Source organism: Semicossyphus pulcher, unplaced genomic scaffold (assembly GCF_022749685.1).
Source record: "Semicossyphus pulcher isolate SPU_LCO1_2020_fin unplaced genomic scaffold, fSemPul1.0.p SCAF_8, whole genome shotgun sequence".
Lineage (NCBI taxonomy): Eukaryota > Metazoa > Chordata > Actinopteri > Labriformes > Labridae > Semicossyphus > Semicossyphus pulcher.
The window spans coordinates 13,642,661-13,670,578 of record NW_027211759.1 but is presented as its reverse complement, the minus strand read 5'-3'; the positions used below and the strand labels follow the sequence as shown (position 1 = coordinate 13,670,578).

The 27,918-nt window shown below is 43.7% G+C and overlaps 1 protein-coding gene across 1 annotated transcript; it reads left to right on the top strand.

Annotated features, from left to right (window-relative positions):
• syt7a (synaptotagmin VIIa) lies at positions 1–27,918 on the top strand. Its single transcript, XM_069687027.1, has 8 exons — positions 1–2,123; positions 6,605–6,736; positions 17,317–17,419; positions 19,302–19,569; positions 20,717–20,886; positions 21,210–21,324; positions 21,918–22,117; positions 23,471–27,918. The coding sequence occupies exons 1-8, from the start codon at positions 967–969 to the stop codon at positions 23,573–23,575; spliced, it is 2,250 nt and encodes a 749-aa protein (XP_069543128.1). The 5' UTR covers positions 1–966; the 3' UTR covers positions 23,576–27,918.

Here is a 27,918-nt window from a genome sequence, read left to right as displayed (position 1 = left end):
TGCGTGTTGCTTTCTGACTGCATGTGTCCCGCAGCCATGATGTATGACATGATTTAGGGTCTATATTCGGCGTGCTGTAAATGAAGCAGTTAATTTTCGGTTCTCTGTGATTTTTTACACCTTCCTTTGGCACCTCGTGTCTGTGATTTCTTCCTCCACAACACATTTACGCTCATCACTACCTCACTCCTCATTCCTCTTCTTCTCTCCTCATCTTTCTTTTTGCCCCCTGTCTATAATTGGATTCTATTTTCAGGCTGCTATAAGTGTCTGTGTCTCTTGTGTTTGTGTCTCGCACCCCATTTTCCGTCTCTCCTCCATCGTCACCCTCAGCCGTTATCGCTCCCATCACTCCCTCCATCTTTCTGTTACTGTGTAAAGCCACTCCTTTTATTCTCTTCCTCTGTTGTGCCCACAAACTGTGTTCATGTCTGCACAGCCTACCGTATACCTTTTTATCATTGTATTTGTGGTTGTTAAATATCATGGATTGCTCACTAAAAGCCTTACCCAGAATTGTGTTAGTGTGAAGTATGCCAGGCGGAGTAAAAATGCGCCTAACTGATGTGAATAGCTCTCTCATGACCCAATTCTGGTAGTCTGGGTTACACAGCGATCTGAGAGAGAGGAGGATATATTTAGTGAGTAGAAAAAAAGATAATACACGATACAGTAGAGCCCACAAAACACAGGTAAATAACATTCAAATAACATGTAACACACCCTCGTGTTGTTGTGGCGAACGATACACTTTTAAGAAAGGCAACAGGCCCCCTAAACATCATTCATGAAGGGGCGGAGTGGAAACTGAGAGGGTGACAGAGGGAGGGAGTCGCACTGTAGGACTTGGTTGGCTGTTGGGATGTCTCTAGAGGTGCAGCATGTATTTAAAAGACGAAAAAGACTAAGAGAGACAGGAAGAGAAGCTGTCATAGATGGAAAAAGTAGAATGACGAGTAGAGGAAAATGGGGATCTCACATCACACCAAAAAACGCTCATCAACAAGGCCGGGAAGCTGCAAACCCACAGCGCTCACGCCTCGGCGAGGTCAGGCAACGCAGAGTCGCACTTTGCCCTTGCGGACGGTTCACATCCGACCGCTGCCCGCGCGGAACGCACCCTCACGCAAACCGCACGCTCAGACCGCGCAGACACGCAAGGCGCACACACATGTGACGCAGACGCGCAGGCGGAGCTCGCAGTCGGCACACTGCTGCTGGACTCAGGCCTTCGTGCAGCACACAGCACACAGTGATCACTCAGGCTGCACCTTCTACTGCTATTTCTGCTACTGCTGTTACTGCTGCTGCCTCACCGTGCTCTCTTTCTCTCTCCTCCTCCTCCTGTCTCCACCTCCCAACTCTCCTCCCTCTGCCTCCCTCTCCTCTTATACCACTCTTCCTCCTACTTCCTCCTCCTCCCCCTCACCATCATCAACTTCCTGTTTGGATGAACTTTCCTGTATCTTTCCTGACGTCAATCTGACTTCCTTTGCTGTGTCCTCCTACTGCCCTGTGCCACCTTGTCTCATCTCTGACCTCACCACTGCTGACAAACTCACCTCCTCTTGCCACGGCTCGCCTCCTACATCTTCTTCTTCCTCTTCTTCCTCCTACGTGTCCTCTGACTCCTTCTTCCCTCATCATCCTGTCCTCTGCCGGCCGTGGCCTTCTTTGCGCTCTCTTTCCTCCCTGCTCCTCTGCCCTCCCAGCTTTGGGGATCCAGTCTTATCCTATGCGTCCACTTTGGAGCACATCCCCACCCGGCCTCGGACGCTACTGCGCCAGCAGAGCCTTCAGCAGCCGCTCATCCACCCGCCAGGCCCCGTCCTCAGCCATCCGCCCACCACATCCCAGAGCTTGGGACAATTACACACTGCACCTGGACAGCCGGGGGGTGGTGGTGGGGGTGCTGGGAGAGGAGAGGGAGGTGGCAGCAGTGGTGAGGGTGGGGGTACAGGTACGAGAGGCGGCCCCCGGGGGGCACGGGGCAGCCCGGCAGGAGCAGGGGCCTCTCGCTATAGGGGAGGTGGAGCAGCAGGGCGCACACGTGCCAACCCTGGCAGCTGGGATTACATGATGGACCAGATCAAGAATCGAGGCCTGGACGTCAAATCCTTCTTGTGAGTCTTTACAACTCTTCATTCATAACTTTGTGTCACATGCTAAAGCTGCTGTCTCTATCTGTGTCTTACAGTCTATGCTAAGCTATGCTACGCTATACGGCTATATTGCTTTAATGTATATAACCGTTAATCTCTTAGAGTTACATTTATTTATAGAAGTTTAAGTACTAACTAATCCGCTTTAACTTTGTTTAATTCTCTTCTTTAAAATCTTTTTGCACCCGATGTCCAGGGAAGGATATTACTTCTGTCTATCTGATATGAACTGCATGCTTGTGTGCATACAAGTATAAATGTATATTATGTATTTATGCGTCTATGTTGTTGAAGGCTATATGAGATTGTGTGTCTGGAGAATGTACAGGATAATGTTTTCTGACGTTCATATAGCTTTAAAGGCAGTTCAGTCCATGTTAGAGCTCATCATGTTCATGTAGGATGATGAAGTTGAACCACATGAGGTCAGTTTATTATTATAATTGATTATATGATATCAAGCATTCAGTTATTAGTGGAAATAAGCTGATGTAGATTAGTTGTAAGTCCTTCGGGTGTGCAGATGGATCAACATTTCATCTCATCGAGACGTCATGCATCGTACAAACTGATTTAACCGTTATAGATGATGTTTATTCTTAGAGCTGGAGTACACAAAGTTGTGATATGTCTAATGATCCTCTCAAAGCTTATCTGAGTTAGAATTTAAAGCTTACATAAATCGAAGACAGGGACAGAGCGTCTTATTGAGCAATATGGGAAAAAAATGCATTTTCCTCATTTTAGATTAAATGACATCATGTGAATGAAAAATGGCAAGGAACTTGCAGCATATTGTGAGCTATTTCTACCCCATTCTGTGATGAATTGTTCAATGTTTACACACTATGCTCTGCTAAGCAGCAACATCTGTTTGGATGGCATTCAGCCTGTCTGCTGCAATTGTCCTTACAGGACAGAGCTTGCGGTGCTAGTTCATAATATTCATGAGACAGTGTCATAAAAAGTCACAATATATTTTCTATTCACACCATCCCACTCAATTAGATGATGTTATTCTGAGCCATCCTTTGGACTCGATGTTTACTATCCTGCTCAGCAGACGCATCACGAGGCCTCGTCCATATTTGCAACTAAAAATTGTACCTTTTCCTGCGGTAACACTGTAGCTTCACTGCTAATTGTAAATCTGTGTCTGCTGCCTGAGCTGCTAGCCTGCTGACATGCGTGTCAGGATCTGTACATCACACGGTCCATGTGCTGCCGAGCATCAGTACAAGAACAAGGGTTAAGTAGCTGTGTGTAGATTTGTGTTAACCCTGAAGCATTGATCTTATGTCACCAGCACCATTACTTCTACAACATATTGTTACTTCAGGCCAGAAGTGGAGTGGGGGCAGATGAAGGAGAGAGGGTAGTGATGAAGGGCGAGGAAGGATACTGCCAAGGTACGACATGTGTTTAATGTTCCTTTGCAGTGAATTTGTGTTACAGTAGCTTTTCAAGGTTCGTGTTCCTGTTTTATGAGCGTTAAAGCTTCTCCGGGCATTTGAGTATGACACAGCTGAACTAATGCCACAGGCTAACTGAGCATTAGCAATGCAGCACATGTCACTACCAAGGTCACTGAGTATAACGCCCATAATAGTAATAAGTATAGCACTCATCATTGTAAACGTGAGATTGAGGTCATTGTTGTATTTCCTGATCTGCAACAGTAACACCTCATATGATGGATGACCGAGCAGTCTAGTAATAGACATGACCCATTGTTCAAGCCAGTTAATTTCAGTCTTGGCCACTTTCCCTATCTGTATGAATCATTGCTCAGTGAATGTGTTGATGTGATTGACACAGATATCTAGCCTTTGGAGCCGTTTCACCAAATGGTGCTCTTGGGTAGATTGGTCCTCATGCTTTTTGGCTCAAAACCAATAATTTATCCTGGTGTCAGTGTCTGCCCCCTCACTCTCCTCTGCTTCCTTAATGTTCAGTGCATTGATTGAAGTGTTTTACCAATATTCTTGAGTGTAAATGCCCATACCTAAATGGAGATGGAAGGAGAGGGATCCAATAATCTACAGTATCAGTACAAGCACCACACCATTAGGCATTTAAAATATAGACCTGTGACTCCCAACAAGGGTAGTTCCGCAGTTGTCAGGGTCAATATTAAGTTATGTGGTTGATTAATTCATAATTAATCAGATTTAAGATTTAAGGTAAATTGTTAGCCAAAAGTAATCAGTTCAAAAAGTTAGCTAAAGGTCATAAGTAAAAGCTAAAAGTAGTTGATACATGTTTTTGCTGAAAGAGATGAAATAGTGGGCTAAAAGTGATGGAGAAATATTTACAGTTTGCAGAATTCAACAATAGGCTAACTAATAGTTAGCTAAAAGCAATTAATTTAAAGGTATTTCTAAAATTAGCCTAAAGGATTCAAGGCTGAAATATAGCTACAAGTTATGGGGAAAAGGGTCAAATAGTTAGCTAGAAGCACAAGTAATGTTTAAACATTACTAGCTAGTTACATTTGCTGGTAATGAATAAACCGTTAGCTAAAAGTAATGAATTACATAAAGTGCTAAACTTCACCTAAAGGATAAAAGGTTGAAATATTAGTAATACGTAAAAGGGTGAAATAGTTACCTAAAAGCAGAAGTAATGATAAATTAATTACTTTAAGCTAACGTTTTATCCATTACCAGCTAACACAACTAGCTAGAAATGTTTAAAGGTATTGCTAAACTTAGCTAAAAGGATAAAGGTTAAAATATAGCTCTAAGTTAAGCCTAAAATGGTCAATTAGTTAGCTAAAAGCAGAAGTAATGATTAAACAATAGCCTACAAGCTAGTTACGCTAGATGGTAATGGATAACAGTTAGCTAAAAGCAATGAATTAAAGGTATTGCTAAAGTTAGCCTAAATGATAAAAGGTTAAAACACTGCTGCAAGTAATGCGTAAAAGGGTCAAATAGTTAGCCAAAAGCACAAGTTATTAGCTAGTTACGCTAGATGGTCATGGATAACCGTTAGCTAAAAGTAAGGGATAAACAGTTTAAAACCTTAGCTAATAGTAAAAAAATAAATAGTTAAAATAATAAGGAGGAAGTGATGGATAGTGATTGCTAACCAAAACAGTTTACAGGAGCTTAAAGGCATTGATAAACAGTTCAAATTAGCTAAAAGGAAATGGGTACATCGTTGGATTAGTTCGCTATAAGTAATGAACAAATGATTGAAACAGTAAGCTAAAAGTAACAGACAAAAAAGTGGTATGAAAGCTAAATCAATTAAAACACATCACGAGGGTTGGTGTGAGTAAAGGGGTCCTTGAGCCTATCTGAAAGGGGTTGTGGGGTTAGTCAGACATAAAAGGCTGGTGCCATGTATAGACGTATAAGAGGTAGATTATTAAGCAAGACGTCATGCTGCTGCCAGAAAAGCTTTTGACAGCTGACAGCAGACTGTAAAAGAGACGGAATTGTAAAGTAAAGGGTGATATCTTTTCACAGCTTGGCAGCACCATCTTTTCTTAGCGGAGGTATTCTCGGAGGTATTGTAACGCAGTCAGAGGCTTAAGCTATAGAACCGTGCATGTGGATGACAGAAGGAGGGAAGGAGGCAGTGATGAGGAGGCAGGGAATTAAGAGTAGGGGACAGGGATGAAGGGGGGGGAAGGGGATTTGGAGAGCAAGTGTGGCGGAATTGAGAAGATGAAATGAGAAGAGTGCAACATGGAGAGTGAGAGAGCAGTGACCCAGAAACGGTGACACACACCGAGCACCTCAAGACACTGTGTCACTCAAATAGAAACAATTAGTCCAGATCTTCTTAATGAGGCTTGATTAAATCTTAACTCTTGAGAAAGACGGCGGCCATGTTCGATGGGAAAGGTGAGTCTGGAGGGAAAGCAGAAGGCAGGTTAAATAACTCGATAAATTGCTGTGTGTGTGTGTGTAGGTGGCGTGGTTTGTAAGTGTGTGCATACAGGCCTGTTCATACCTATTAAACGTGTGGGAGCTGTTATGCAGGCTGCTGAATATCACATCCATTAACGATCATTAACTAATCATCAGCAGTTCCTTTAATTATTTGTTGTCTTTACGACGTGAACACAACCTACAGCTGTTGTCAGCACTACTTCATTAAATTCATTACATTATTATTAATTTGGCCTTTGAGGTGAAGGTACCTTCTTAATATCCTTCCCTGGACAAAGTGCTTATGTTATGTGTTGTTGCAGATTTATGACCTTTTCTTTGTTACTGCTTCCTCTGGTCTCTGATTGTCCCGCCGCGTCTCTGCTCTCCTGTCCTCACCGTCACCTGAAATGACCTCTCCTCTCTTCTCTCCCCCTGCACCACACCTTCTTCATGTCCGATTTCCCTATCCTTTGCATCTGCTCTCTTTTCTCGCCTCTCTTTTTTTTTCTATTTCTGCTTCTATCTCTTATTGTATTTTTTTGTATGACGAGCCAGTGAGGGGAAGATGGTGGTCCTGGCTTTGGCCATAGGTGTGGCCGAGCAAGATGACTTTGCCAATATCCCTGACCTGCAGGAAACAGCGCAGGCAGCACCACCAGCCAATCAGGAGCCCCCTCCTGAGAAGAGGTACCAGATAATGTCTGAGAGTGCTTGTTGTATGTGAGAGAATGGAGTGTAAATGAAAGGAAGAGCAGGATATGAAATCGAAGAAAAACAAAAGATGATTTCAGAATCTAGGTAGAGGAGAGTAGTTTTGTTTTCTAGTGTTTTTGGTTGAGTCACTGCACTTGAGTGCATTGTGCACAGACCTTACCCTGAAATAGCAGCAAAGCTCGACACTGTGTTACTGAAATAAAAATGAGAGCTGACTATGGAAACAAATGTAGAAAAAAAGCCTATAAAACTGCCATGTTTAAAGAGATAAAGCTGTTTGATGTGGCTGTAAAGCAGTAACGAGCTTGAGAATTTTGAAGAATCAAATAAAAGGATGTTTTCTCATGCCAGTGGTCTTCTTCTCCTGACCATGATGATTATCGTCCCGATCGCAACGACATTCTCCTCCACCATCTCCATCTGTGTTTGTTTGTCTTTTCACTCCTGCCTCACAGAACCCCTCCATTGGTAATTGTCGTATTTCCTTTGTATTTTCATGCTTTTATTATCCCAGCTCTTTCTACCCCTGTGTTCTTTTTTTTCCCTCCTGCTCATTAGCTCCCTTCAATCACCCTCTGCTGCTCTGAGAGTCCCGTCTCTGTAGCTCCACCGAGGGCCCAGAGAGCCTCCTCATTATTCCACAACATGGTAGTCACTTACATAAACATGGTGCTAAAAATAAACCTTTTCCTTGCCAGCCACCTTACACACTAGAAGCCAAAATATTTCCACTCATCTATAAGGATGCAGCGCTCTCGCTCGCATCTCCCTATCTCCCAAAATAATTAGTTTTGCATTCTGTTCAGGAAACGGACCAGCTTTTTTGTTTTTTGGTGAAACAGTTTAAGACGAACAAATGAGTACAGTGGCTGTGTCCTGTGAAACACACAGCTCTCACCACACTGCGCTTGTGTTGTTCGTTTTCAGCCGTAGATGGTGGTTGTGATTATTTGCGCCAGCATGTAACACCACAGAGCCACAGTGAAATCCTGCGTTCGGTCCAGCCGTAGGCAGATGCGACACACTCGATTTCCTCAGCAGTCCAATTAGTTCGATTTAACCTCACTTTGATTCTGTGACAAATTGGAGACAATTTGGAGATACATAAAATGACGCACACCTAGAAACAAAATGGCAGGGGAGGGTGAACAAATCCTGATTTACTCGTCACAGCAATTACGCCTCATTCACAAGTGTTCAATCAATTTGACACCTGATTCAAAACTGAGGCTCTGTTACAATACAAAAGGTAACTGTTTTCTTATCTACCCTGCACTATTGCAGTATGAAGCTGCACGTGTGGGCTGTGCAACCGGAGCTTTTGCAGGATCTGTTTTGTCTTCAGCGTGACAGAAATAATCAGTCCTGAACTTTAAAGCACCTTTTAAACATCCAAAAATGTGCCTTCTGAGCTGCGCTGCATTAAACACTGGTTAAAAACATCGGTCGCTTGGTTTGTCTGCTGCATTGTAGTCTTTTGCCCCCGAGCATCCTGTGGCATTTTCCTGGAGCCAACACGGCTCTGCATGGGGTTACAAACAAGCATGAAAGTATTCTTTGAGAAAGAATGTCGCTTTTGTGAACATCAAAAGTATCTCCATTGTTCGGGATTAGTGTGAAACCCGAAGAGCCACAGAGGAGAACAATTTTCTGTGTAATTTGCCGTTGCACATTACATCTAGCTTTTCCAGCCTTTGTGTTCACCTGGAAACCTCCTTAAATGGCTTGTGAAATCCGCTAATAGACTAAACAGCAAGCGGTAACCACAGGCGGCTCGGTCCGGCACGTGGCCTGCAGGACTCACCTCGATTAGCAGTGATTGAGTGCATTGTGGTATTTTCTAGATTAACCTGAGGTTCATTTAATTTCTTTCACACATCAGGACGACTGAAAGTTTACAGAGTGTGAACAATCGAGAGCTGGGACGTTAGGAAAGCGATTTGAATATAATGAAAGCTTTAATGTCTCGGCCCTTTAGTGAGCTCCCGTGCATCCCTCTCCTGGGCTACAAACTAATTCCACTTGAGCCACTGGTTGTTTTGTTTGTTTCATGATAGATTACAAACACAAATGTATAATAGATGATTTAGCCACACTTTAATTGGAAGCTAATTTTAGAGGCTCTAATAAAGTCCAGCGTATATTAGAAATGCCAGTTGTAAGCTTGCTGGGAGTGTATCATTCCCTGTGGTGTTAGTGCTGACTTCACAGATGTCTGAGCGTGATTTAATCAATCACACTCCTGGCATATTGCTCATTCTGAACGGGGCTCTCGAGCCGGAGACAAAGCCGCACTTCCATTCGTCTCTCACTCTCCACACCCCTTATACAGCCGTATCATCAGTCTGTGCATTAACATCAAACATGTCTTTCATGTGCCCATGACTCATCTCCATACCTGCATCAGTCATCTTCTCCCTTTTGAATTTATGAAACCGAACAACTTGTCACTTGTAAATTATTTCAGCCAAACATAAAGCAGATGAAGTAAATTTGAGTAGTTTATGTGACTTTCAAGCATTAAAGTCATCAACATAAAAGTGAAATCTCTCCCCGATGGTAAATATCAAAGAGCTGCTCTGCACAACTGATAATGCTGATGATGCCCTGCATTAATGTAACCACTAGTGAACCAGGCAACTCTTTTACTCAGCTTTTACTCCATCAAATGTAACAGCTATAGTTGGTAGTTAATGTACAGAGCAACATAGTAAACGATTATTTATAATATATGATGCATTCTCTAACATAAAAGCAGCAGTGTCTGTGTTTTGGGCCTGTTCCCCTTTTTAAAACAAGCAGAGTCTCGTTGAGGCTCCTAGTCACGTTCGAAATGTCTGTGAGTTATTAACAGTTCAACCAAAGAGACATTCTCTTTAATTTTCTCACATGCTTTCATTAGCGTTACTGTTGGAGGCACAAAGAGATAAAATTATTCAATATATCACCAAAAAAGGAACATGTCTCCTTCCTCTGTGTCCCATTAGTCATCTCTCGACCCCTCAGATTGGTCTTGCGACCCCTCAGATTGGAAACCACTGGACTAAACCACCAACAGTATATAATAAAGTAGCACCACCTCGATAGTGGACAGTAAAACGCTGCTTAAACGATGATGCATGAGGATTAACATCCTAATTATGTTACATTTCATATATTTATATGCAGAACTTAATTTAATACTTAAAGCAGCCATGAGATATTTTGTGTCGTTAATGGCAGCCCCTTTGGAGAAAATCAGGACCCCTAGTGTCGTAAAGATCCATTACGTGCATTTGTTTTGGTGGCGAGTAAAAAGAGACCAACTGGGGCACTGACTGCTGAAGGGTTGCCACGAACATGAATCACTAGCATCTATATCTACTTTGACTACTAACATTAAAGCATCTAAAATGTGTAAAATATGTTATATACCATGTATATTTTTTAACTTTAAAAAGTAACACAACAGAGTGGCAACATGTAAAGCTTCTAAGCCTTATTCTTTAAGGACTCAAAAAGAAGGTTCAAATGCAAACAAAGCTACATGCAGCCTGTTGCAACACAGCCCAAATACTTGATTTTAACATAAGTCCCGCCTCTGACAAGGCTACTAGCCAATCATAGGAGGGGCACAGGTGACCCCTGGCCACTTGTCTGGATCCCCCCCTGTCTTAAGGATATTTTTAGATGAGGTTATAAATCTATATGTAGATAAATAACAGTAATATGACGGCGGTGAAACTTTTAAAATTATGTTTACTTATAGTTCATACATCTAGTTCTGCTGACAACTATCAGATCTGGTTGCTTGGTTATTTTGTATATAAGCTAAAGTTGTAAATATTCCCCAGTAATTTTATGTCTTCATAATAATAAGCCAACCTGAAGATACTGTATCTCATTAGCAAGTTCAACATGAATGTAACCACTTGTTTGACACTAATGTCCACCTTTATGGACTACACATGCTATGTATATCATAAACACATTAAGTATCTGACATGTTGATGAAAAGGGCGAATTCAGTATCAGTTTTAAATTCCTCAAACCCCACAGTTTGCTCCATCTGTTGATTGACAGACAAAGGTTGACTGGTGTTTTGCCCGTCTCTTTAAGCTTTGGAATTCTTCACTCAGTTCTCTGCCTTTTATCTCTTTGCTGATCCTGCCTTGTACGTGCGTGTGTAGTATTCTCCAAAGAGAAACCCCCTCTTGGTTCCTTTTAAAACTGGCTAAACGGACGCTTTTCGAGTTTGCGTGCCATAAAAACTCTTTGTTGAATGATGACAGCGGTGACAGACATTAGGAATAACTATCTAAGACAGGCTATCTATCTTCTCGCTGGTGGTCTGGTTTGCTTTTATAGGTCATATTCAGGCATCAGTATTAAACTTGGACTGTTTCATGAGTCCAGAAACTCCTCGATGTAGGTTTAACTACATATTTATGATATCTTTCATTACTTTATTTTAAATAAGACTTTGTATACAGTGCTCGTTTTCTTACTTATAATGTACTTTTAATTGTTTTGTTTTACTTAAAGCATTAAAGTTATGAGTGAGTTTTCTACCGCTGGAAACATAAACAGTCTTGGCCTTGCATTACAGTTGGTAGATAATCTTGTTAATAGGAACATGTATGTGAAGTGCTTAACAAATACCACAGCGAGACTTTTCATTTAGCCTTCAGCTGTGTTTACGCTTCATTGTTGCTCGGCCATAGTTGAAGGGAAGCCAAACAAGCACACTGTTCTCCCCACCGGCCGTGAGAAGGTGTTACAGTGCTTGTTATTCGTTACGCTTCGTCGCTGACCTTGTGAGTGCAATGGATGAAAGTGTTCTGAACGGCCATTTGTTTATGAAGTGAGGCAGGAGCTGACTGACAGTTTGAGCTGGTGGTCATGATAGAGACTTCCAAACCAAGGCCACACATCTTCAGGGGAGAGAAAGGGAAGGTTGGGTAATTAAATAGCAGGGAGCTGGCGTTGGATTACAAAATTATGTGTTGCTTTGATTCTGAGGCAACACATGAGATGTTTATATCCCAGGCATCCATAGGATCTTAGAAAGCTTAATTAGGATGTTGGAGTGGCTTGTTAATGCCTCATTGGCCTTCGCTCATACAATTCTGTTGCGAGTCAGTGAACCTATACTCAAGGTTCTCCTGCAGTGTTGCTATAAAGAGAAGCCACAAACCCCAAGAGCATTGAATCTAGAGCTCTCTGTAAGCAGCAAGCGAACGGCCCAATGAGGATGCACGTTGAGGACAGAGGAGGCGGGACTTATCCTTGTGCTACATTAACATTCAATCCACTTGCCTGTGGTCTTTCAATTATTCATCCATGCATGTTACATCATTTTGTGTAAGCCAGCAGAGTTATTTCCAGTTTGAGAATACATGTTGCGGATATCGATAAATATAGATGTGTGCTCTCTGCCTCCGAGACGGGAAGCGCTCCCTGCTTCTCTTAGTGTCTGTTGATTGCAAAGTGGGCTATATATTATGCTGCTTCATAATTTATGAGCTTATTACAGTGCTTAAGTTGACATGAAAGACAAACGCGGCCTACGGAGGCTATGACCTTTTACCTAAATTAATATAAATGTTTGTTTATTTAACGTCATGACTGTGTTTTATGCTCTAACCGCATTAGCCGGAGTAGGAGGAGTTCAATCTTAATGTGGTAGAGGATGTGTGCTGAGGCCATTTACTGTATACAGTGTATTGATGGGGCTAATGTAATGTTAGGTCAATCTGAGGTCGAGCGCATGTGGCAGTGAATTCAAGTCTTGTTTTCTTAGATGTATAAAAAAAGGCTGTTATAATTGTTCCAGATGATGTGATCTGCGTGCGTGTTTGTACACAAACATGTAAATTGATTATCTTCTGCTTGCTCCTCCTGTGACACGGGCTTTACAGGCCCGACTAATCAGCAGAGCCTTCGGGGGGACTCTGGATCAGGCTGTCCCCGAGGCTTTGGCTCCCCGTGGCCGCCATTCTCATCCACACATCACAGGGGATGTTGAGATGCATTCACAAGAGAGAGGGAAAGCATGACAGCACTAAGGTGGAGAAAAAAATGGAGTCACAAAGAGGGTAGGAGGAGGAGAACGCATTCATACATCCATCCATCCATATGTCAGGGCAGGATGAGAGAAAATTCAGGGTACAAATCCATCTTTCTTCCCTGAGAGTGGTAGCAGAGAGTGCTCACGGTACTCTGCACAGCCACGCGTTACGCTGCAGGCAGCACTCTGGCCAGCACGTACATGCTGGTACACATGCTCGCCTCATACATACAGATAGATGGATGGATGGATGGATGGTGGAAGGGGAGACGAGCTATTTGGAGCATTAACCTGGGACTCCTGTGTCCTGCCTCAGAACAGGTGGCACATCTGCAGCAGCCTCTACCTCGGAGGCAATCTTTGCATTTACCCAGCATACAAAACATTTAGTCGACTCGTGTTCGGAGTGTTAATGGACTTTTAAAGTGTTTTGACGATTTCATATTGCTGAAAAATGATCGGCTAGTAGCTCTAATTGAGCTCTGAGACATGAATGCTTAATTCAGAGAGCATTGGGAGGCCATAAAGGGAGGTAACAGATAGGGTAAGCTCATCTTTGGATTTTAAAATAATCATGTTTGCAATGCTTTACTGTTTTGTTGTTTAAAGGGCGACGGCCGGTCATTCAAGTAAAAGCAGCACATTAAAAAACATCCCATGTACGGCTTCCAATAAAATTGAAATAGACATAAAACACTGCTTACAAAGATCAACATTTGGCAGCGGCTGAATTGTCTTGTGGTTTTCTGTTTTCCATTTGGAGTTGAGTGAAAGAAGCAGACACACAGAAGGCAGCGTTTAGCACCTCCCTTGTTGCTTCTTCCTGAAATGGGATTTCAGTAAATGATGCTATTTTAGACTCCTTCCCAGTTCCAACATGCAGGAAGCAATTAGTTAACAGTGAAAGCATCCATATTTATACGTCGCAGCAGAGTGTTTGGTGGTAGCTCGAGAAGTGAAGCAGCAGGGACGACTGGCTGACTCGAGTGTGAATGTTCATGTGTTTCATGTGGATGCTGAGTTATGTAAGCAGCGCCATGCTTCACTGCTGTGGATTTGACTGTGCATGATGCTGGGAAAGTATTGCTGTGGCCCCTGACAAATGATAGATACAGTGGGCGGCTATGAAATTGAGCATAGACATTGAGATACATCACTTCATGGTCTCAGGCGAACGTGTTTGCTTGAGTGTGACATGTTTGCAGAGGGGTGGGGATGAAAAAAAAAAAAAAAGAGGGGGGGAGCTGGGTTTCTTTCTCGCGTCTCTCTCCAGCCTAGGAGTGGAGTGTCTTTCCCCCCCTACCCCTCTCTTCGAGCTGCTGGCCCTCGGTCAGGTAACAAAAACAGGATAGTATCACAGGACGGTGAAACCCAAAGTGGCCCCGCCTGCCTCCATATGTGTGTTCATGTGAATGTGTGTGTCTGCGAGGCTCTCACCCGTACCTGTCATATATCCTAAACCTCCTCCTTTTTTGTTCTCAGTGTGTGTTTGCCTGTTTGCTGCACCCCTCCAAACACACCCTTCCCTGTGCGCCCACTCCCAACAACCTCTCGTCAAACACACCCCAAACCCCGATATGTATGGTCTGTGTTTCTAGAGCCGTTGCTATGCCAACAGCCCACTTTCTGTGCCTTAGCTGTGGGAGAGTCAGATCTGAACTCGAGTCCACTCTGCCTCCTACTGGACACTGTAGGCAACTGCAGGCTTTGAAGCATCAACAGAAAAAGCATCAGTTGTAACATTACCTTCTGCAACAATTAATATGGCCTTTTAAGAAAATTAAATAAACCAAAAACAATCTTTATTACATCTTCATGATAAGTGTGTGATGTGGAGGAAGTATCTTACTTCCTGCAGCCGCAGCTGCTTCCTTTAAACGGCCCTGGAAGCAGCGCTGGAGCAGAGGACCACCTCAGGAGCTGTCGAGCAGGGCTGGTAGAAAAGGCCTTTCCCCTGGCTGCACTAGCTCTTACCTGCGAATGCACTGAACCCCTGAATGAAGCATGAAGAGAATGAATAATTGAAGCCTACACTCCCCCATCGATAGTTGGGAGGTGGAGGAGGAGGGAGGTGCCTCGCTTTACTTCAAACCCTAAGTCTCTCTCCGTGCTTTAGAGCTCTTTTGAGCAGATCCTCAGATCTTGGTTTAGTGTTTCACCCAGCCTTTTTCCTCGCCTCGCAGACTCGTTGCCTGCAGTTTAGAGAAATAAATAAATTAACACGCCCCTGAAAATGCATTTACCTCCCTTGGCAACTAATACAACTAACACCAATTGATGAATATTCCCTTCCCCTCTCGTGAAAGTGGTTAACATCCCTCCTTCCCCCCGTCTCGCTCTGGTTCCTTTGCTGGTTGAAGTGATTGTCTGTTTGCTCGTCTTGTTTGCTTGCCTTTTCTGTCTGTCTATTTGTCAGTATATTTTCCCCCCGGTTCTGTCCTTGTCTTCTGCAAAAATGTACACATTATTGCATTCAACATCGATTCTCATGCGGATTTAGGCCTAATAAAAAAAAAAACCTACATTCTCTCGGAGAAAAGCTCGACAGAGAATGCTGGTCAGACAGACAGACTTTTCTATGGGCTCCTTGTTTCCTGCCTGTCCAAGGCATTGCCTTCACTCTCCTGAGTGACAACTACTTGCATATATTGTATATGCACATGTAGCCAATGCCAGTTTGCGCTTTGGCCCTTGTGTCCCCTCTCCACACTTTTAGAGTGTTGCTTAAAGGTTGGAAATTCAGGTTAGTTTTAAAGTTATACTAATTTGTACTTCATTTCTACCAACGCCCTCTTTTGTAACACTCTAAATGTGCTCCTCCTATGTTCTTACTATGTGTCCCTTTTTGTGTTTTTGATATTATGTTCCTGTGTGGTATACCTTCGCCTTATTTCTCTTTCATCCTATATCTCATCTATCTTTGATTTTGAGCTCTCCACGTAGACAACGGTGGTTCTTGCTCTCCTTTTCCTGGTGATCAATTGTATTTATTGTCTTTTTCTTTTCCTCTCTGTGCTCTTTTCTCCCTTTAGCATGTTTGTTTCCTGTTAGAGATACTGTGCGTGCATAGCTATTTATTTTTAGTCTCTTATTCTTTGATACTTATCAGACTGACCAAACTAAGCCTTTCTTGTGTTTCCAGGCTTTCCCTCCTTCATTCCCTATCTTTTCTTGCAGCTCTGTTTTTTCTCTCTAATGTGCTGGTGTTTGTAACAATCTCACTCTCTGTTTGGTTTTGGTTTTTCGTAACCTCACTGTTCATGCTATTAATACTTGCTATCTCTTCTTATACAGATAAATAATTTTCAGCTTGCTTTTCTATTTCGTACGTTCTGTGTTGAACCTTTTATCTTATCTGCGGTCTTTATGATTTCTGTCCTCTGTCCGTGTGTGTGTCTGTGTGTGTTTGTGTGTCTGCAACTTGAGCATCCTCTCTGCGTCTGATCATTTCTTTTCTCTGTTTCTATTCTTGTTTTTCCTCCTCTACTTACTGTTTGTTGATTGCCTAACAGTGTTTCTGTGTTCAGCTGCTCCATGTGCCTTGACCAGTCATCTATGGAGTGCTTTGTGTCCAATGTCTCACATCGCATTGGCCAGGACTTTCGCACTTGGCTCTTTCTTGTTCTATCTTTGCTCACACTTTCTTTAATTTCACCTTCTTTATTCTCGTTTAATTTGTGTCTTCTTTTGCTGTTTTTTGTGACTCTTGTTGTTTTCATGATGTATGAACATAGAGGTTTTTTCTCCCACAATGTTTGTCCCACTTTAACCTTATGTTATTAACAAATCCTAAACTTAACATCTATTAACATTTGTACCTAAGAACCAGCTCTGCCATGGGAGATCTCTGCTCTCTCTTTATGTTTTATATTTTGTGTTTTTGATACAGATCCTTAATAACTTAGAGATTTAAACGCACTCACACACATGTCCTGTTAAACGTCTGTCCTCTACATGTTGCTATACGTGTCTGTCTACTGTGTCTATATGAATGTTACATGTCATTATACATGTGTGTCTTGTTAATGTCTGTAAAGGGAATAAGGGTTAATCCTAAACTCTGGTTATAAAATTAGCTGGTTTTATTTGTGTTCTGTTTGAAAATGTGTGTTTATTTGGTGGAGGTAACTTTCTTGTTAGAGACATGGATGTTTGCCACACTGGACATATGTATAGTCATCTCCGATTCCAAGTTTCATCAAACGCAACTCACCACATCAAGTGTCCTCAGTTCTAGCGCCCGCCATTTATCTGTGGATCTCTGGCAGATTTCATTTGGCTTCGCTCACGATAGCTAGAGAAAGCACAATCCACTTTGAAGTGACATCTATCCAAGGCAAACTTGGACCCAATTGGTCGTTTCAGTTAGGCGGTTTTCAAGCGCCAAACAGGTGGAGGTTGGACTCCCCGTGTGCTCAGACATTCTCTCTTTCCGGAGACGAGTTAGCTTCTCTGCACATGTCCACGCCGCTTCCCTCCGGGTCAAACTGTGTTTTTGTTTCAGGGGCAACAAGCCGGCTAACAGCCCCAAGGGCCAGCCTCCTGATGCTGACGGCCACTCCTCCGTGACCGACCTGGCCAACTCTCTTACTGGAGACATGGTGATGGTAAGACCCTCTCTGCCACCACACATCCATCCACTGCTGCCTATTAAACCCTGTCCACCCTTATTCCAAATATATGGAAGATGTTATTTTACATTATACAACAGTTAGTTCTGACTAAGTCGTCTGAGGCATTCCAAGAGTGGCGATATGGAGATGTGTATCACTCCGCCTCAGCCAGGTGTTCTGAATCCTGTTAGTTAACAATACAACAGACTGTGTATGTTTACATTGATCAAGCTGGTACCTCTGAATCACACAGCAGACTCTTATTTCACTGGTTGCTTTATAAATTAAATCCAACAGATTAATATACATCACACAAAGTAGCTGATCTGTGGTAACCTGTAGACACAGAGTGCAGGAGAATGTTTGGGTTGCTCGGCAACAAAAGTGCAGTTTCAGTTAAGTTGTGGAACTAGTTGAGTTAGGGCCCGATCAGACAGGACGCTCTTTGCAGGCTGTAAAACGCGAGGCGCACCGCACTGCCTTTTTTGTGGAAGTAAACACCCGATCAGACAGAGCGCGTTTTAGCAGCTGGGGGCGGCTTTTTGTTCCTACTGTTGTTAAGGCAACCACCGAATCATTAGCTGTCATTAACCTACCCTTTACATTGTAAACTGCTTAATCATGTTATCGTCAATACATCCAAATAAAAGACAAAAACGTAACATGGTTCTAGCCTGTTTCTCAATCCCTGAGTCCCCCACCTCGATAGCCATTACTGCCAAGGACATGATTTATTTGTCTAAAAGTTATATATTGAGGCACATCGAGACTGAAGATCTTTGCAAATGTTATTCAAGCAGCAGATTTGTTTGGGGCTATTTATGTCTGCAGATGAGTAAGCTTGGCCTGGTGACCTCCGCAGTACAGTTCTACAGAAACTCTCCTGCACTTTTATTTATTACAAACAAATATCCGCCCTCTCTCAATTTTTGTTTTTATGTCTAAATTTGAAAACAAAAATCCGTGCCGCTATTCAAGGACTAGTGTTACAGCGTCGTCCTCCATGCCAGAGCCAGGCTGGTTTGAAGCTGCACGTGGTAATAAAGGAGCCATAATGGAGGGAAAAAAACACAGGCAGTTCCCACAGTGACGATCAAGCGAGGCGAGCCATTCAAGGTGACTCGCGCTGTTTGATAAATGAGACTTGGGATATTTCACAAATGCTCTGCGTGTCACTTCTAAAAACCCATATTGACAAAAGCTGAACGAGTGAGTCTCTGTCACTTTGTAACTGAAGCTCTGCCTAAAGCATTGAAATACCTGTCAGGTGATGCTCCAAGAGACTGTTTGCATGGAGGCTCTCGCACGACGACGCTTCACTCAAATCTCTGCCATTGTTTGAGAAAGAAAAGATAAAGGACAGAGACAGAAGGAGGAGCCACGGGGAGAAAAGAAACACGCATGACGGCAGCTGCAAGCAAAGAACCAACCTTGAGCTGTGCTACAGTTCTCTTCTCATGCAAAGCTCTCTCTCTCTCCCACTTTATCCACTTGTCTCTCGCTCTCTTTCCCTCTTACTGTCCGCTGCTTTCTATCAGATAGTGGCCTTTTAATGCACAGCAGTGATAAAGCAGTCGTAGAGGCTGCGAGAGAGAATGGGAGGTCTAAAGCTCCTCTATCTTCAATCTGAGCACCTCCTGCCTCTTAAGAACATTAGAACGGAAATAAAACTCTCTCAGTGTTCTTAATGTCAGACCAATCTCTGCCTTTAAGCAGCTGCTTGAGTACGCCGTGATATAAAGGCAGCTCTACGATCTCCTCCCCTCACAGCTTCTCTGTCTGTCACGGTCTGTGTGCACGTGCTACAGAAAGTGTGTGCCCTTGGACTGAACTTGTGCTGTTGCACGTTTGTTTGACTGTATTTGTGGCCCCGCAGCTGTCTCCAGGTTCAGAGGATGATGACGGTGAAGGGCCCATCAGTGAGAAGCTCGGCCGGATCCAGTTCAGCATAGGCTACAGCTTCCAGAACACGACCCTCACCGTAAAGGTCCTCAGGGGCCAGGAGCTGCCGGCCAAGGACTTCTCCGGCACCTCAGACCCCTTCGTCAAAATCTACCTGCTGCCCGACAAGAAGCACAAGCTGGAGACCAAGGTCAAGAGGAAGAACCTGAACCCCCACTGGAACGAAACCTTCCTGTTTGAGGGTCTGTGTTATATCTGTTATCTACTAACCAAAGAAGTGTTGTTGTCCCTCATTGTTTTCATTAAAGCCTATTCTAGCTTTGTTTCATCATCAACTAGCCTCCCCTCTCTCTACCAAAAAGGTCCATACCACGTAAAACCAGTGAGAATAGGACACCCTTAAAGCGGGGGTATTATGCTAATTTAAAGCTTCGTATTTCACTCTGTTATACATGTGGAGTAGCTTAGCATAATTTACAGTTTAAAAAACTCGTAATTTTTCTCCCTCTGGTGCTCTGTGCAGGCCCTCATACAGCCTCTGCCTGAAACGACTCAGTCAGCTCTGTCCCTTTAAGAAACCCCGCCCCTACAAGCCCACTTTCTTCTGATTGGCCAGCTCTGTCTGAAGCCTGCTGAGGCTGCACTCTGTGACATCTGGGGATTACTCCAACATACTTTTACCTACAGATCTGAAACTTCACTCACGTTTAGTTTGGACATCCAACATTGTAAATTTATATGTCTCAAAATGTGACCGCATAAGACCCCCTCTTTAAAAGATAACTACACTGTTCAAACATTGGAAGGCTGTACTCGAGAAATTTTTCTGCATCTCACACAGTTATTCAATGCATCGTTATTACTTTTCATTATAATCAAGTGTTACTGCAAGTTTGACACGCAGTCGTTTCTCCGTGCAAAGAGCATTGTGGGAATTTGTGTGAAAATTCACAAACAAGGTGTGAAATTAGATTTTTTGCGCTAATAAAATCTCCATTTCTAAAACAGGTGTTGTTAAAAGAACTAATATTCCTGAGCTCTGCAACTGTGGATGTTCGGCAGCGCCCACGCAGAAGGCAGAGACTCACCTGTATGATCTGTTTCATTGTTTCATTGTGACGATCGTGTGTTGGATGGCAGCGCCAGGGCAAAAATATCCAAATAACATTCAAAGTTTTTAAAATTTTAACGATCGCCGATGGCCTTAGAATAGTTTTGACTGGAGTCATTAGAGAGAGTGCTGGCTGCTGCTGCCGTCTTTTGTATGTACTTTGCCGAACTCATCCCAGGTGAGCACGGTGCAGATGTAACTGTCCTCTCTGGACTGTGAAGAAAATCGTGTTCATTTTCTCTTTCTCTGCTCTTCATGCTTTTTCTGTCTCTGTTTAGGCTTCCCTTACGAGAAGGTGAGAGAGCGCACTCTCTACCTTCAGGTGTTGGACTACGACCGCTTCAGCAGGAATGACCCCATTGGAGAGGTGTCAATCCCCCTTAACAAGGTGGAACTGGGCCAGATAAAGACCTTCTGGAAGGAGCTCAAGCCCTGCAGTGATGGCAGTGTAAGAGAGGGAGGGATGGCCATCTGCCCGAATGTTTTCATTCAGATGTTGGGATTAGAGTTTTTCTTAAAACAAGAGCGATGTTCTTTTTAGCATTGTAGCTTGCTTGACATAATATCAGGGTGAGCAACGGGCTCAGCTAAGTCAGCCCGGTCACGGGACCGTCTGCGTCTGGCACAAGGAGTTAGAGCAGACAGAGTGATGTAAGATTACACAACAAGCTAGTGAGTAATGTGGAGTTTGATATTCCCTGATGAATTGTGATATTAGTCTGGGTGATTCACACTCCATTGTGTCTGTTTGTGTGTGTGTGTGTTCCTCAGGGAAGACGAGGAGACCTGCTGCTGTCTCTCTGCTATAATCCCACTGCCAACACCATCACTGTGAACATCATTAAAGCGCGCAACCTCAAAGCCATGGATATCGGGGGCACCTCAGGTAGAGAATCCGTCTTGTTTGTTTAATCCTTTCTCTTGCTCACCAGTCTGAGTCCCTTCTCGTAACAGTGGAGGCTCAGCGGCTTCACACACAGCCTCCATCTACATGGCACACTTACTGACCCGTAGCTGTGGCGGCAAGGTGACATTACCTCCAGCGTCTCCCCCTTTCCTGTTCTCTCTCTTCCTGTATATCTATGAGGATCTTCAGCCTGCGAGCCAAATCTGTGTCAGCTCAGTCTGCTGTGGGTTTTTAAAGTATCAGGTCTCACTGTGAGATCCTTTCTGTGGCATATTTTTGTACCATTTCGGTCTCCTGCTGTAGTATCAGCGGTGTCTGTTAGCATTACAGAATATGCTAATGCTCCAGAATTGGTGGTACAAATCCCAGGCCCTATTTCCATAAATACTTCCTCATTTGTATGTTTCGTCGCTCAGGGGATGAGTTGACCTTGAGCTCAAACTAGGTATCTACTTCCCCGCTGCCTTCCCTGACTTTAACAATTAGGAGGGTAATTGCAAACCTGACCCATCCATGGGCATCTTGATCCTCGCTCTCATGTAAACTGCTGTTCTCTACGTTCCACGTTGCAGATCCATATGTGAAGGTGTGGCTGATGCACAAGGACAAGCGTGTGGAGAAGAAGAAGACGGTGACGATGAAGCGCTGTCTGAACCCCATCTTCAACGAGTCCTTCCCCTTCGATGTGCCCGCCCATGTTCTGAGGGAGACCACCATCATCATCACCGTCATGGACAAGGACAGGCTCAGCCGCAACGACGTCATCGGCAAGGTAATACTTTAAAGTTCGGTATCGGCGTATAAACCTCTGTGACGAAGGCAGACGCACAAAACACACTGAGGAAAAGGATGTGAATGAATTACTGCCTCACACACATTATAAATTAATTCTATTTTCTTTGGCATTATTGGCAGCAGTGTCCAAACAAATCAATTAAAGAGAAAAGTCTAGAAACAACATTAGCTTAAAAGTTTGTTCTGGTCAGCAGCCAATAAAGAACTTTATAATTATGATATTAGCTACTAAAACTTCTATTGATCTTGTCACAGTGATAAACATTTCCTGTTTCAAATGAATACATAGACATTATTACAATGCATTAATTTGCACTCTGGCGAGCAAAGTAAGTATCATCATTTCTGGTGATTATAGATCAGACAGAAGTTTGCTCAGCATAAACACAGAAAGCAGGGGGGTACAGCTAGCCTAGCGTAGCATATACCTCCAAAAGATGGTCCGACACTTCAGCTGATGAGTTTAGCATTTATTAACAAACCCCAGGTGCTAAGATATAAAGCATTTAACTTTTGGACTGTTCTTTTTGACCTTTTATGCCTTTATTTGAGAGGGAGGACGGTGGATAGTGTCGGAAACAGGGGAGGGACGACATGTTGCAGGGGGCCGAGGGTGGGAGGCGAACCCGGGGCCGCCACACCTCGGGCTGGGCCTCTGTGCACAGGACGTGCAATCGAACCGCTGAGCTAAACTGTCTCCCCTGGACTGTTCACTTTTACCTTTTCCTTTTTACGATCACCAGAAGTAATTCTATTAGCCTTTCAAAATAAAAGCCTGTTCTATCGACACATAAAGTGCCATAGGCTTAATGCAGTGAAAAGGCCAAATAACAGCATCACAAATTACAGTTCTACAAGGCGATCTCTTCTCCAGAGTTAAAACAAAACCTGGGTTACGTCCGCCTTGCTTTGTGCAACAGTAACAGAACCTCCCTACTACAAGATGAATAATGAACACATCATACACAGTTTGTTAAAGTGTGCAAGCGACAGTTTTCTGTATTTATGGCTGGTTATGTATTGGACTATTCCTTAGCTCGGAGCGGTTTCCAGGCAACAAGCGGGAGACTCCAGGGAGTCACTGCTCCCAGCAAAGAATCAGGCTTCATTGATTAGTTTCAACGGCAAAATATGTTAAAAAAATCAATTGGTAATGCAGCCTGTGAGAGAACTCTCTTCAACTCCTTCCTCTGCTCTCTCTCGGGTACCAGATGTCAAATATTGCACTTTGGCAGCTTCTGATGTTTGAAAGGAGCTCTAAATTATTTTACATCTTTCTTTACCACCACCACCACCTCCCCCTCTCTCTCCTCTTCTTCCCCTCTCTCAGATCTACCTATCGTGGAAGAGTGGACCAGGGGAGGTGAAGCACTGGAAAGACATGCTCGCTCGGCCGCGCACTAACGTCGCCCAGTGGCACGCTCTCAAGGCCTGATCGCACCGCCCCAGCTTCCTCCGTGGCCCCTTCCCCGTCTCCTACTCCCTCTCCTCCCTCCCCTCCTCCTCCCACTCCCGTCCTTATGCACAAGACTGACTTGCTGCCAGGCTGCGAAACACGGGTACAATTAGCCATCTGCTCTCTTAAACCTTTAAACTCTTTTTCTTTTAAAGTCTCTCTTTTCTTCTGTTTCCTCCTCTTCATACGGCCGTGTCTTATTTTCTGTGTCCCACCACTTTGCCAATGGTCCCCCTGTTTCTGACTGTCTGTGTGTCTGTCTGTCCTTATGCACTTTGCCTGTGGAGGTCTGATATTCAGTTTCTTTGTCGGCCCCTTTAACTCTACTGCAGCCCCCGACCCATTTAAGGTGCCAGTCCCGCGGGATCACAGAGAATCTTAACGATCTAATCTCGTATAATCCTATTGTATGACTATTCCAGGTACACAATACTGTACAGTATGTACTGTATGTACATATACTATATATTAGGCGTAGAGATTGGCAGAAGTTCCCCTATACACATGACTAGTATGCAGTATGTTATTCATAGCCTGTGTGCTGGTTCCCTCCCTTCCTGGCTCTTCATTTGTCGCCTCCTCTTTGTCATCTGTCTCAAGTGTACCAAATCCTCCCCCCGTTCCCTCCTTTTACTCAAAAGAGGTTTAATGTTCAAGCTGAAGTGTTCGAAAGCAATCAATACTCGGTGTGTGAAACCAGCTGAACTTAAGATGGATTTGTTGATACTGCTGTCTCTTCTCTCCCTCCTGTTTTTCTTCTCTAGACTCTTCTTTATCTCCGTTTTCCTTACTGTTCCCTCTTTCTCTTCCTCTGGCACAATATTAGTGGACCCCCCCCCCCCTCTCTCTCTTTCTCTCTCTCTCGCTGGACGCTCTTTTCCCGTGCCCCCCCACCCCTTGTCGTCTGTGTGCTGTGGGTGCTGTGCTGTAGCTCCAACAAAAATAGAGATTAAAAATAAAAAAGAAACAACTATAAACTGAACTTTCCAAAGCTGGGAAAGCTGGGAACACTACAAACTTGTGAAAAGGATCGCTCCTGATTTTTCCAGACGTGAAGCCCTGACGTGGAGAGAGAAAAAAGAAGACGCAGAAAAATAGAAACACACCGAACCAATCCCCCCCACCCGTGATACGATGATGTCATTTTTCACAGCATCACCAACTGAGGAAACCAATTTCAAATCTTCTTCCAATGTTCAGATAAAAAAAGCAGAAGTCCGTGCTGTTTGTGCACATGCTCACTTCTGTCTGTTTATCGATGCTATGAATGCTTTGTGCTGCCCTGTGCTCTTGTTTTGTGCTGATGGGGATCGATCTCCACCAGTTTAGACTGTGTGGTGTGCTGCATTGATGTGTGCACCTGTTGTGTGTGTGTGTGTGTGTGTGTGCGTGCGTGGTCACAGCAGCAACACGACCCAGACTCGGCAGAAATCTTCTTCTCTTTTCTCTTTCTCATCTTGCGCTCTTCTTGCTCTTCTTACTGCCATTGTTTCCCCATCCTCCTTTACTGCCCTGCCTTCTGAACGAGGGCACGGGGAAGTTCTCTCTGCACTTTTTGAAAATGTAATAACAATAATAACGCTGATGATAGTTTTGATGATGATTACAGTACTGGTGAAAATTAAGGGAGGAGAGTCTGAAGGGGTGAAGCAGCAGTTGGGGAGAGGAGACGTCCGCTCTGTGATTTCAGGGTTTGGAGATGAAGTGGAGGACGCGGAGGACGGATGCAGGGCTCTCATCCTCCTCTTTTTGTGCCTCTTTTTGTCCTCACTGTATCTGTGTATATGCGTGATATGCGTAGTGTGTCAGCTCCTAGACTCCTGGTTGCAGGCTTTTAGTGTCTTAAATGTCAGGCAGAGATCAGGCTCGTGTGACTGTCACATGGAGGTCGGCCAACGCAGCAGCGCTAAATCGCAATGTGTTGATCAACAGGAAGCTCCTGAATGATCCGAGTCTGTGATGCCTAATAGTAGAAGCACAACTGGAAACAGTAAGAAAAATTTGTTTTGCTTTTAACTCTGCAAGAAAAACACGATAACACGGGCCTTTTTTGTCGTTCACAGAATCTCTGAACGACTGTGTGGGTGTGATTTGAGATGACGCTCTGATCTGCCACTATGAGATACTGTAGAAGCAGATTAGACATTATCTCTTCCCTGAGTGCCTGAGAGCACCACAGAGTGTGTGCTGGTAGCTGCCCCGCTTGTCAGGCACATTCAGCTCAGCTCCGTATTTCAGTAACGTAAATAAAACAGTCATAAAGCAGCTACATGAAAACCATCAGCCATTAAGAGATGCTCACTCTGTGTACTCTCTAATGTAGCTGTCAGGCTGTTTCTGCATTCATGAAGTCCTCTGAAGCTTAATCCTGTCAGCTATTCAGGATTTATTTGCTAAAGCACATTTTAAATGAGCATCTACCTGTCAAACATCTGAGACTGACTTAGACGGCAAATAGAATCACTTATTGGTTGTTTGGTTGAAGCGTCACTGCCTCGGTTAAGGCGCCATTTTTAGTTCCTACTAACTTAAGCCTCATTAGAATCCATGCCTTTGATGCTGTTGGGCCTGCAGCTGGTTTTATTTCCTCTTATTGTGCAAATCTCTTGTGTTTTCCAAAATAACCCGACCACCACAACAAAGATGTAACTGTGCTCTAATCTGCACCAGGTTTGTCCTCGTCCAGTGTCCGTGTGCACCAGTCTGGTGCGCACACTGTGTGCTGCGAGTGTGTCCGGGGCAGTGTGCATCGTGTGAGACTCGGTGCCGGCCGCTGTGATGCACTGATCCAGTCCAGCACCCTTCAGAACAATTGGCCAGCCGTGAAACAGGGCCCACTGTTTTGACAGCCACTGCCTGCGGTGTCGCAGCACATTACGCTCCCATTAGGTGGTCAGAAAGGAGCAATATCTGCTTCTTTGGAGCGGGAGGAAGTAGCTGTTTGCAGAGGTAATACTCGCTAATAATAATAATAATACAAAACATGGTCGCTCTAATTAGTAACCATGAGGATGATGGACGGGGGTTAAAGGCCCGTCAGTCAGAGTGAGCTAAATAATTAGCAGGCGATCGTAGCTGAAGCTGTGAAAACAAAACGTGGTTTGAATGTGCAGGTGTGCAGGTGATGAGTCAGCAAAATACCCCTGCCAGTTCCTTTCACCAAGATTACATGTTGCACAAGCTGTGATAAATTGCTGTGCTACAGGAGTTTACAAAGCTTAGTCATCAGTGACCCTGTAAACTGGAGGATATGGTTTTATTTTTAGTAACGTGAGGCACGGAGCGATGCAGCTGATCCTCAAAGGTAGACCGGAGGCTGCAGGGCTACAGGGTTAGGCTTTTAAAACTTACATCACTGAGTGCTTCGGAACACAGGCGGCTTCTTAAATGTGAATCCAGCGCACAGCGTTTTCTTCTTTTTAACAACATGTTTACGGAGTTTTGAACATCTTCCAAAAGAAAAAAAGAAAGCGGGAAATCATTATATTCACCCACACACCCACACACTCTCCCCTGCATGACAGGTCTCTCTGTTTTTCACTCTCCTATAATTGCCCCAAAAATAGTCTTTAAAGTTGTAATCTCGAAGATCGTTGTTCTCTTTGGCGGCACCTATGGTGTTAACCGGTAATTGAGGGAGCACACTTCCCAGATATCCAGACATGTGTGACGCCCACGGTTGGCTCTGGTTGTAACTCTTGATTTTCCTCGCTGACGGTCGCTTTCCTTTTTAGACTGTTTGCCTTCATCTGAGCGATGAATTTGTTTCTTTTTCTTTGGATTTTCACTTATTTTTGAAGTTGTATCTGTCGTCATCGATCTTTTCTTTGTTTGTTCAGCCATAGTAGATTACTGTTTACTCAGAACACTTGCAGAGACCGGAAAAGCAGCCGCTTAGCTCCGCCTACCCTCTCTGGCAGACCAACCACTGCTGGGTGATGGAAAACTTGTCACTAACTGGGCGCCGCTTGTGATTTCTTCCGCGAAAGTCACACAGAGCCACCCGGTCTGTAATACTGCAAGTGCAAAGGCTTTCATCAGTGGGCCATAGGCAATAGCAAGTAAAGAGCTAAATATCTCCCACACACACAGGTATGATCTGTTGATGATCTAAGTTTGTAAATTGGTTTATTTTATTTTGACGTTATTAAAACACAATATAGTAAAGGGAAGAGTTACTACTTAAATACTTGTCTATATTAACTGAACTTGCATATTTGACAAATGTGTCAACAAAGAGAAAATACTTTAAAAAGCTTCTTTTTTTTAACCACAAAATAACAATATTTATTATATTGTAATATTTTATTTTATTTTTGCAA